General features: G+C 45.0%; 1 protein-coding gene across 5 annotated transcripts in view; it reads right to left on the bottom strand.

Annotated features, from left to right (window-relative positions):
• Positions 1-1,660: 1,660 nt before the first annotated feature.
• The window catches only part of RPS6KA3 (ribosomal protein S6 kinase A3), a 74,157-nt gene continuing 65,343 nt past the window's right edge, over positions 1,661-10,474 (bottom strand). For all 5 annotated transcript variants that reach the window (XM_029079684.2, XM_029079685.2, XM_029079682.2 and 2 more), the window contains 3 exons: positions 8,866-8,983; positions 7,749-7,889; positions 1,661-6,549 (listed from right to left, as the gene is read on the bottom strand). In XM_029079684.2, the coding sequence (XP_028935517.1) occupies positions 6,427-6,549; positions 7,749-7,889; positions 8,866-8,983 (382 nt within the window). In that variant the 3' untranslated portion in view covers positions 1,661-6,426. The remainder of the gene's footprint in view (positions 6,550-7,748; positions 7,890-8,865; positions 8,984-10,474) is intronic.

Here is a 10,474-nt window from a genome sequence, read left to right as displayed (position 1 = left end):
AAGATCGTGGGACAGAGACTCTCTGATGGGATTAGTTTATATCTAATTCAGCTCTTGGAATTTGCTTAATGCAAAGCACTGTACTAAGCGCTCATTTAGACTGAGCCCATCAATGGGCAGGGATTGTCTCTATCTCTTGCTGAATTGTACATTCCAAGCGCTTAGTACAGTGCTCTGCACATAGTAAGCACTCAATAAATACTATTGAATGAAAGCTCACAATACAATAGAATTAGCAGACACTTTCCCCACCCACGACGAGTTTAAGGACTAGAAGGGCAGACAATAGATAGTTTTATATAACGTCTTCTCTGAAGTATTTTAAAGTGGGAATCGCAGCTTTTCAGATTTAGGTCAAAATCTGATACTATCTGAATATCTGTCTTTAACAAAAAACACTCATTAGCAACCATTTAAGAGGTGTCCTGGCCCTGGCCTCCACCAATTCATTCAATCATATTTATTGAGCGCTTAGGGTCTGCAGAACACCCGACTAAGCACTTGGAAAGTACAGGTCAGCAAAGCGGGCAACTGAGTGATCAAATTAATTCAGTCGACAAAATCTCCAAAGGATTCTGAAAATTACAGGTTTACAGTATAAATATGCCAACTCCCCAAACCAAAGCTTCTGTCGGTGACTTCCAGTTGGATGCAGTTCTGTCACAAATCCGTCAGGTACCTTTTCAATTTAGCAAGGGGAATGGCGAGAAATACCCTCTAATCTTTCCTCTGGGCCACCATCATTTACTCCAGGCTCCCAAGCATTTTTTAACCATATTTGTTAAGCGTACACTCTGTGTTAAGTGCTGTTCTAAGCGCTGGGGTAGATACAAGGTTGGACACGGTCCCTGTCCCACACGGGGCTCCCAATCTTAGTAAGAGGAGCAGGTACTGAATCCCCATTTTGAGTTGAGGAAACTGAGGCACCAAGAAGGCAAATGGGATGCCTGAGGTCAAACAGCAGGCAATCGGAGGAGCCGGGATTAGAACCCAGGTCCTCTGGCTCCCAGGCCCAGGCTCTATCCATTACAACTCACCACTTCCAGTTTTTTAGTTGACTTTAATGTGGGTGGCAAAAGGCACAGGTCAATTCTGCATTTATAATGCCTACCCTACATTTGTTTTCAGATTGGTAAGTGAGGGACTGCAATGTTCTTTATGTGATGAAGGACGTAGGTCTCTGTGAATCTGACAGTAATCAAGTTCAACACCGAGGGCAGTTGGATTGTTTGAGTCTGTAGGAAAATCGAAATAGTTTCATGGCTTTCAAATAATGCACACTAAATGTGTGACGAATCCAGGGTGTAAACACATCCCATGTCCCTTAGTGATGTTAACCAAATCGTGCTTTTTTGTGGAGAGTCCTTCATACAGCACGGGAAGCTAATGTGTCTCTGGTTCTACCGTACTCTCCCAAGCACTTACTACAGTGCTTTGCACACACAAGCGATCAATAAATATCACTGAAAGAATGGCGACACCTAATATGAAGAATGAGTCACCAAAGAATCGTTTTATGAACTTCATTAAAGACACATTGCTTGTCCATGGGTTGTATTGGCCAAATTCATGACCTGAACAAGGTAGACCATTCTGAAGATAGCCAATGGAACTCGACGGTCAAGCGGTTCAAGGTAATCTCATAAAAACGGGCATTGTATCTGTTTGAAAGTTTATTCATTGTATAAATTTCCATTTCTTTCGAAGACTACAAAACCTGCTCCAGGGCAGGAGAACAGGCGACAGGTTTCGCGGTTACATCTGAAATGGTGGATACACAGTGGTAGCATGATTGGGGGGGGGGGGGGGGGAAATCTCCTCGATCTCACTAAGGATAACACAATCATTCGAAGTACTCGTTGATAGCTTTGTCGTTTTACTAGCATTTCATGGCAGCTCTTGCCCGCACCTTCCCTGGTGCCAATTTTAACCATCCGATAAAAGGTACAATACATATTAAATTACATTACATTTACCTCGGGCTTCCTGGCAGGCCATACTGAGGAAAGTAGTATAAAGTATGATCATACACAAGAGTAGAAAAATATTTATCTGTGATTTTTTTTTTTGCCTTTTTTAAAAACAGTTCAAGTAGACCCCTCCCCTCCCCGCCCCCCGGCTTTGCCAAGGACTGCAAAATAATTACATCCCTCATGTCCACAGCTTCCCTTTGATTAGGTTTAAGAGTTAAGAGATAAAGCTAATAAATGTACATCGTTTCTGAGCAAAACCTCATTATTCCTTATTCGTCTAAGTTTCCGAAGGAAACCTTGAAGCTTATTTTATAATATAAAAGCAGAGCTTTTAGATGATATACATTTATAAAAACAAAATCAAACAGATCTATATGCTCTTGTCGCATTTTAAAATGTTCCATTTTAAATACTTCAGTTGAAAAAAAAAATCAGCTTACATTTCATTCAGTATTATAGTGATTATAATAGAAGTAAAAATCTTCACCCTGCCTAGATACAATTCGAATCTACTCGGAGAGGATTGTTCTAGCCGGACTCATCTCTTCTGTCTGTTATACGCTTAAATTAGAACTACTGGCCGTGAAGAGGTTTTGCTTGAGGCGGTTTATCCCTCTTCCACTGTTCTCTGGTCATCACGGTCTCACACCTCGGTAACTGATCTGGGAGTCATTTATCGGGAAAATCAACAGTCCGTCCTGTGCCGTGAGCCTGTGTGGTCAAATAATGAAGAAAACGCCTGCGAGGTAGAAGGTAGACTCAACCCGACCCGTGGTCTGTCTTGGCCCAAATAGGTCAAAGACAGATGAAAAGAAAATACGGGGAGGCGGGGGTACAGATGGAAGGAGATCCTCGATCTAAGGAAGAAAACTTGGACTCGTTAGCCGACGAGTTCTTCAAGATGCCTAGCGGGAACCAACGAGACCCCTTTTTACTGGACAGAAAATGGTGGCTTCAGGGTAGACCCACAGGTCTCCGCACCTAGGAAGGGGGTGCCCGAAGAGAATCGAGTTCCCTCTGGCAGGTCTACATGGACAGGAACACCCTCAGACCCAGGAAAAGTAAGGAGAGTGGTTACGGGTAGATTTGTAGAGTTCCACAGTTTCAAAAAAACACAAAAACCTCATTTGTACTCCTTCATTATCACAGCTCCACAGACACTCCTCTAAGGAGGCCAGCAAACTATAAGCACCCTAGAAGTAGACCGAGGACTACTCTTATTACGGCGGTGGCGATACTCTCTCGCTTCCCCTAGCCAGGAATCCGATTTTAGGAGAGTCAGCGTGTATACTGTAACCTCGAGCTATTCGACCGGAGCTCCCCCGCCCTGATAAATCTGATGGCTTAAGACTTTCTGGGAGAGGCACCGGGTCGAGTTTGAGACTAGTTCTAACTAGATCCAACTACCTATTTAGAGGGATGAAACGAGGCCGGTAATACCTTTAGGGTCACCCGGGAAAGGCCGAAACGATGCAGAAAGCACCTCTCCTCATCACTTGAAAACAAATCCCCCATCTATATAATAACCTTTAGGACTCCGGGCGTCGTAAAATATGAGCAGCCATCGCGGACATAAAGAGCAGATGCTCGTCAATCACGGCGTCTTTCATCTCCGAGGCCTCCCGTAATGGGAATGCTTAAAAGGACCTTATTAAACCAAAAGGAAGCATGCGGAAGTGCATCTGAACCTCATAAGTGGATTCCGAGAAACCTGAATGACTGTGACAAGACCAGATGGCCCCGTCCGAGAGAACATCGCCACAAGAACGGGCTGGAAGAACAGGACTTCTGACACATAATCAAAGGAGGAAACTTGCTACCGCGTCTCTTAAACCACTGCTTGTTCCTCCAGCCAAGGGTGGGTAAAGGCACAGGCCACGGCAGACCGTCACGTTGGAAAAGCAGAGCTTCTGTGCCCACGGGACGGCCCTTGAGCAGAAACGCCTTTCTCCCAACTTTTGTTTGGAAGCACTCTGCTGGACCAAAACGAGACTCGTCAGCTCCCCGGGTCCGGACTCTTCCTTTGGAAAAGCAGGGCCACAGCAGGTGCCGTGGAGAATGGTGTGAAATCACCTGAGCACAGACCCACTTGCCCACCAACTCAGAAGGCACTGAGCTCTAAATCCAGCCCCCGCTCCCGTGAAGGGAAGCTGACCACTGACAGCCACCTGCCCTGTAGCTGGCCGAGTCGTGGCGTCAGTAGGACTGCTCAAAGATGTTTCTTTCTCTGACTAAAACAACGTTAATTTAAAAGATGCTGTTCGAGGGCTCCCAGCTGTAGATCCGCTCGATTTACGGAGAACACACAGGTTGTGTCGGGGAGGCGGGGTTTGGTGGGGAGGAAGTCTTTCCAGTTCCTTAGATGCTAGTACCATGTAAGAAGCTCTGAACACGACGCTCTCTCCTCTGACCCTTAGGAGATCCAGTTTCCTTTCCATCTTTCCACGAAGACATTCTAGTCAGTTTTCAATCTCGCCTGATGTTAAATCACCCAGGACCTCCGTGACTTCCGACATCTAGCAACCACCTGCCTCCTCTTATTCGGGTGAAACTCCTCCTGTGTCAAATCCCTCTACCCAATTCACAAAATATGCTGGACACAACTACTGTCTGCTCCTCCGCAAAGGCATCAATTTCCCCTTATTACAAGCAGAAGCTATTCTCACACGTTTCTATTTTACACCTCCTGACATCAAATCTATTCCACCAGCTAAAGACCCAGCTGAGCAAATTAACAAGCCCCCCAAAACAGCTGTCAGAACATATTTCGACCACCTCAGATTTCCCGTTTGCTGTTTCAGAAAGGAAAACTTCAAGTTCCTGGCAAAAATCAAAAGTTCCGGATGCATTTGGCTTTAGTGCATGACTAAGAAAGAGAGACCTATCCCAGCACATTCAAGATGAGGTAAGTTACCTTCTTCCTCACTATAGTACCTTTCCCAAAACTTCATTAGGAATAACGACCAAAAGAGCAGGAAAGGGAGCAGCTAGTTAGAACAGGGAATTTTTGTGTTCTGCAAATTACGTGCACAGGATGGCAAAGATCGGCAAGAGAAGGCCTCACCTGGGCGCACATAGGCAGAGATTTCTCCAACACAACCACCGGTCAAGACCACCGTCTCCCACCGTCTCTCAAACAACAGCGCCGCGACTATCTGGATTATTCGAGCAGCCGAATTCCACATAAACCATTTCAGGGGTCCGGGGGACCTTACAACACCCAAGTTGCCAAATGCATTCTAATTCAGTAAATTCAAAGTACAAGAATTAGGATGAACAGTGGGGTAGTCTGGGGTGACCAAGACCCTTCTCCAACGCCGCATCATGACATCGAAAACTTACTGAATCTGGTGCTCAGTCACTGATATTGCATTAATTTTAAGATAGCACCTAGTAAATGATTCTGTATTTAGCTCATTACCTGTCCACTGGCTACTCCATTCATGTTTCACAGATGATGATGATCCTTTTTTCTCTAATATCTGCCCCGTCAACTGTGACACCACTTAGGATACCCAACTACAAGCGATATTAAGTAATGATGAAAAGAATTACTTCTGGTAAAAAAGTGCATTGAGGCAATCCTTATTTAAGTAGACAAGGAAAAAAGAGTTATCAAAGGGAGAGGTTTTTTTTTTTTTAGCTTCCATCTTGATTCTGCCACACATGCATGATACTGCAGCGCGAAGATCTTCCCTTCCATAATGGATCTCTGGGTTTGAGCTTCAAGAATTACAATCAGTGAGGGTAATAGAGACGGATGAAGAAAAAAAAAAACAATACAAAAAAACCAAAAAAGACTTGGAGAAGGTGATTACATTTTCATAATATTACATTCAATAGCTGTTCAACAATCAGGCTGTTTTAGAACTGTCCAACCAGATTTAATTGCCAGATTGATTAATAAACTCCAAGTTAAAACAAGGCATGTATACATTAAAGAAAATAGTACAGAAATGTACTGTATATGAACTGTTTACAAAAACATACAAAATGTTGGATGGCACAAAGTCGACAGTGCTATTCTAAACGGATTGTTTAAGCTAAGTGCTTAACATAAACGGTCCATTCCTAAAGCTAACGAAGAATATTTGAGGAGGCAAGAAATACTCCCTATAAAAATAATGCTATACGGTGCCGAGTGCTTTATTCAGTGTATTTTTTTTTTTTTAAATGACAGAGGTGGCATTCGTGATTGTTCTAGATGATTTCGGTGACCGTCCATCTTCATCGTCATTCCGCTTTTCATTCCATCCGCAGCTCCGGAAGAAGTCGGGAACTATGCCAACGATCATCGAAAGCGAGAATAGATGAGAGCAGCAGCAGCAGCAGCATTCTGGGAGCCAGCTGGGGCGGAGTGTGCTTGCAGGTGTCGCTCCGATACGTGCTACCTGTTGCCGTGATTTGTGCTAACATCTGACACCGTGGTACCAAGGATCTGGCTGAGGTCACTTCACAGGGCTGTCGAGGTAATCTTTTTAATACCTCGTCGCTGAGCAAGGGTAGAGCGGCCCACCGGCTCTAAAACCGGTGACTGATTGCGGTTCAGGGCAGAGTAGGTAGCTGCCATGGCCCCCTGAAGGCGGGAGAGAAAGACAGTCAGAAATAAATACCGCCCGTGAGAAACCCCTTCCCCGTTTTCACGAGAAACGTGGACCGAGAACGGACCGTCGGGGGCCGGTGACCATTCGACTTTAGATCGGGTGACATCACCGACATCATCATTGGTGGTTTTTGTTGAGTGCTTACTCTGCGGGGTGCTGTATTAAGCACCTGTGAGAGTATAACAGAGTCGGCAGACTCGTTCCCCCCCCCCACAGCGAACGTCTATCAGTCAATGGTATTAACTAAGCGCTTACTGCGTGAGGAGCGCTGTACTAAGCACCTGGGAGAGTATAACACAGCAGAATTAGCAGACTCCTTCCTTGCCCACAAAGAGCTCACAGTCCAGAGGATGTGGCTCAATCCACTAGGCCATACTGCTTCCCAAGGGTGGGGAGGGAGAGCTTGAGGAAGGCAGTCGGCACCCGTTGACAACCACATTCAAATCAAAGCTAACAAATGGTTATTTTCCTACTCATCTGCATTTTCATTGATGTATATTTACTTCCAGCTAAGACAGGAAATACAACCGTGGTCTCTACTACGACTGTCTCCGAGATCGATTCAGAGAGTTACCCGTTCGGTTTATAATTGGAAATTGGAGGGGTAGAGAGAAGTGCGAGTATGAGGCTAAATAAAGCAAATCCACAACCAGGGGGAAAGTGAAGATGGGTGGAAACAGGCCCACAAAATTGCTGTTTCCCCCTCTCTCTTTTTTTTATGGTATTTCTTAAGTGCTTAACTTTGGTCCACGTAAGTGCTGGGGTAGATCCAAGCTAATCAAGGTGGAACACAGTCCCCGTCCCACATGGGGCTCCCACTCTTAATCCCCATTTTACAGATGAGGTAACTGAGGCACAGAGCGGTGACTCGCCCAAGGTCACGAGCAGACAAGCGGCGGAGCCGGTTTTAGAACCCGGGTCCTTGTGACTCCCAGGCCCGTACTCCCTCCACGAGGCCACGCTGCTTCTCTAGTCTTTATCCTCGTTTTTCCTGATGAGGTAAGCTGAGGGGCAGAGAAGCCAAGGGACTGGCCCGACGTCACACAGCAGGCGAGTGACGGGGCCGGAATTAGAACCCAGGTCCCTGAGTCTCCCAGGCCTGGGTTCCATCCACTAGGCCAGGCTGCCTCTCAATCGTCTGGTTAACTCTGACCTCGACGACATCACTTACCTTAACCAGATGTGGTGCATCCTGTCTGTTGAGCTGGTACTGAGGCAACTGATCCCAGTGAACAATCCAGGGATGTCGAAGCACAAGGGCAGCAGTCAGTCTTTGATGCGGATCTACGTGAAGCATCTTTGAAACTAGTTCCTGTATTTTTGGACAAAAGAAAACTGCACGATATTACTGGATACACTCACGCCTGCAGGCTGCTACACGTTAAGGAGAGTAACCTGGTCTTCCCCTGGATCGGGCTGATCCATTCTTTCACCTATTCCTCTGTCCCTTTTCCACCCTTCTCCACGTCGCACTCCTCTCCCACCTCCTCTCTAGCGCTTTTTTCCTCCTTCCCCAATCTCTGTAAAACCTCGGTCTTCTCTGGCTGCTTCTCATCTCCTCCAGACTGTCGGCTCGTTATGGGTAGGAACATGTCTGCTAATTCTGCTGTCCTGTACTCTCCCCAGCGCTCAGTACAGTGCTCTGCACTTAGTAATCACTCAATAAATACGTCTGATCGATTGTTTCCCTTTGTCACCTCCTCTTCTGCTTCATCTGGGTCTCCCTCTATCATCTCCCTATTCTCCACCCCCGCTTTTTCTTATGGTATTGGTTAAGCACTTACTGTGTGCCAAGCACTGTACTAAGCGCTGGGGTAGACATGAACTAAGCAGGTTGGAGTCCCACATGGGGCTCACAGCCTTCATCCTCATTTTACAGATGAGGTAAGTGAGGCACAGTGAATTGACTTATCCAAGGTCACCCAGCAGGGAAGCAGCAGAGCTGGGATTAGAACCCAGGTCCTGAGGGAGGCATGGTCTAATAGCAGGACCCCAGGCGAGAGGATGTTATTCTCAGGGGTCTCAGGAACCCGAGAGACAGCTTGAGTTTCGCGGAAGTCAGTGAAAATGGACGACTGTTCCCGAGAAAGACTGCCAACTCATTTTCGAAACATCTCCCTTTTTTAGAGGAGAGCAGAATGAAACACTTCGTATCGTACCGAGATGGATCCCAGTGATTTCCAATTAAGCTACGTGATCCACAAGTGAGAAAAGATAAGATGACCCACCACCTTCTCTGTTCTCTTTTTGACTTGTGGCATAAGCTAAAAATGAGGAGAGAGACTTGCCTTTGCTGTGTCCGAAACTGTATTCCAGTAACCACCGCTGAGGGAGAATTTCCCACTGCCTATTCGTGCCAGAATTTCTTCTGGGGTGTCATCTGGACCATTTGCGAAAGGAGTGTAGCTGATCAACACAATCAAAATGTTAACGGCATGTCGTCACCAGGCATGCTTTATGGGCCTTGCTTGCTGTCACGATTAATATACACTTCCCACCAACATGAAAATAAAATGTCCCCTGGGTAGTAAGTCAGGTGCAAGTTGTGGGATGAGATTCATTTTATGTCTTTCAGGGAAAGCTGCTTTTCAATTCTTTACATGGGCATAAACAGTTCTTGCCCAAAACGAAATCATGTGGCTTTCCAAATAAACAGTTGTTTCAAGGTTTGGCTGTTTTCAAAATATCCCTTGTTTTAAGAGCTTAAAAGCCAAAAAGCAGAATGGGAGAGTTTGAGGGTCTTTATGAAACTATGTTTCATAAATGAAAGAGTTTATTTTTAAAGGATAAAACTGAGAATAACAGTGACCGAATCATCAGGCTAGCTAATTTCCTTTCAATGACCTTAGCCCATTTTACTAAAATACCAAGAAACGCCCCGAAAACAAAACTAAACAAACAACATCACTACATCTTAGACACCTTATAAAAAGGTGTCCTAATAAAAAAAAAAAATTACACCTAATAAAAAGCTGAAAATTCAGCTACTGATACAGCAAAGAGAAAAAGGAAAACATTCACACGGACGATCTATCGGCTTTAGCTCATCCCTCTTAAAAAGGCACTGCGTTCTTGGAAGAGCAAACGCCATTTCACAGCATGCAAGTACATTCTGACCTATTTTTTCCTACAAGATTAGAAATGCATTGCCTAATGCTAAATACTCTGATACATAATACACCCATTAAGAATTCTGTATAAAAGCCATTCTTTTAGAGGTCATGTAATTAACAGTAATGACAAGACATGAAATACGGGGAAAAAAATAGAATAAAAGGTTAAAATATGAACGAGGCCCATCACTGAAAACCATCAATACCCTTGTGAATTGGATTAGCTGGAGAAGTGACATCAATTAAGATTAACACGTCCAGCTCAGGGGAACAGGATCTGGCGTTCTTCAATCCACCAAAGGTATTTACTGAGCGCGTACTGTGTGCAGAGCGCTGTACTAAGCTCCTGGGAGACCATGACAAGATGGTAGTCACGTTCCCTGATCACAACGAAAAGAGAGTCTTGCATCGTTAACGAAAAGTAGCCCCAGTCCCCGTGTCCAACACTGTGCACTCAAAATATTTCTGTAAGCTCTTGGGAGCAGGGAACGTTTCTGCTAATTCTGTTGTACCATGGTCTCCCAAGTGCTTAGTACAGTGCTCTGGACATAGTAAGCGCCCAATAAATACGACCGATTGATTTCAACACCCCAGCAGGTTATAACCCAAAGAGTGAGACCCAATTTCCTAGCAGTCTATTTGCCAAAATGCATGGTTAAAAAAAAAAGCATTGTATCAGAAGTGAATGGATTTTGTAATCTGCGGGTGTATAAGCATTAAACGTCACCACTTGTAGAATAATAGTTTCTAGGTGGAACACTCAAAATATCTCATCTGAATGTAA

Source organism: Ornithorhynchus anatinus, chromosome 15 (genome assembly GCF_004115215.2).
Source record: "Ornithorhynchus anatinus isolate Pmale09 chromosome 15, mOrnAna1.pri.v4, whole genome shotgun sequence".
NCBI classification, from domain to species: Eukaryota; Metazoa; Chordata; class Mammalia; order Monotremata; family Ornithorhynchidae; genus Ornithorhynchus; species Ornithorhynchus anatinus.
Note: the sequence above shows the minus strand (reverse complement) of the source record. Positions and strands in the feature narration are given on the sequence as shown.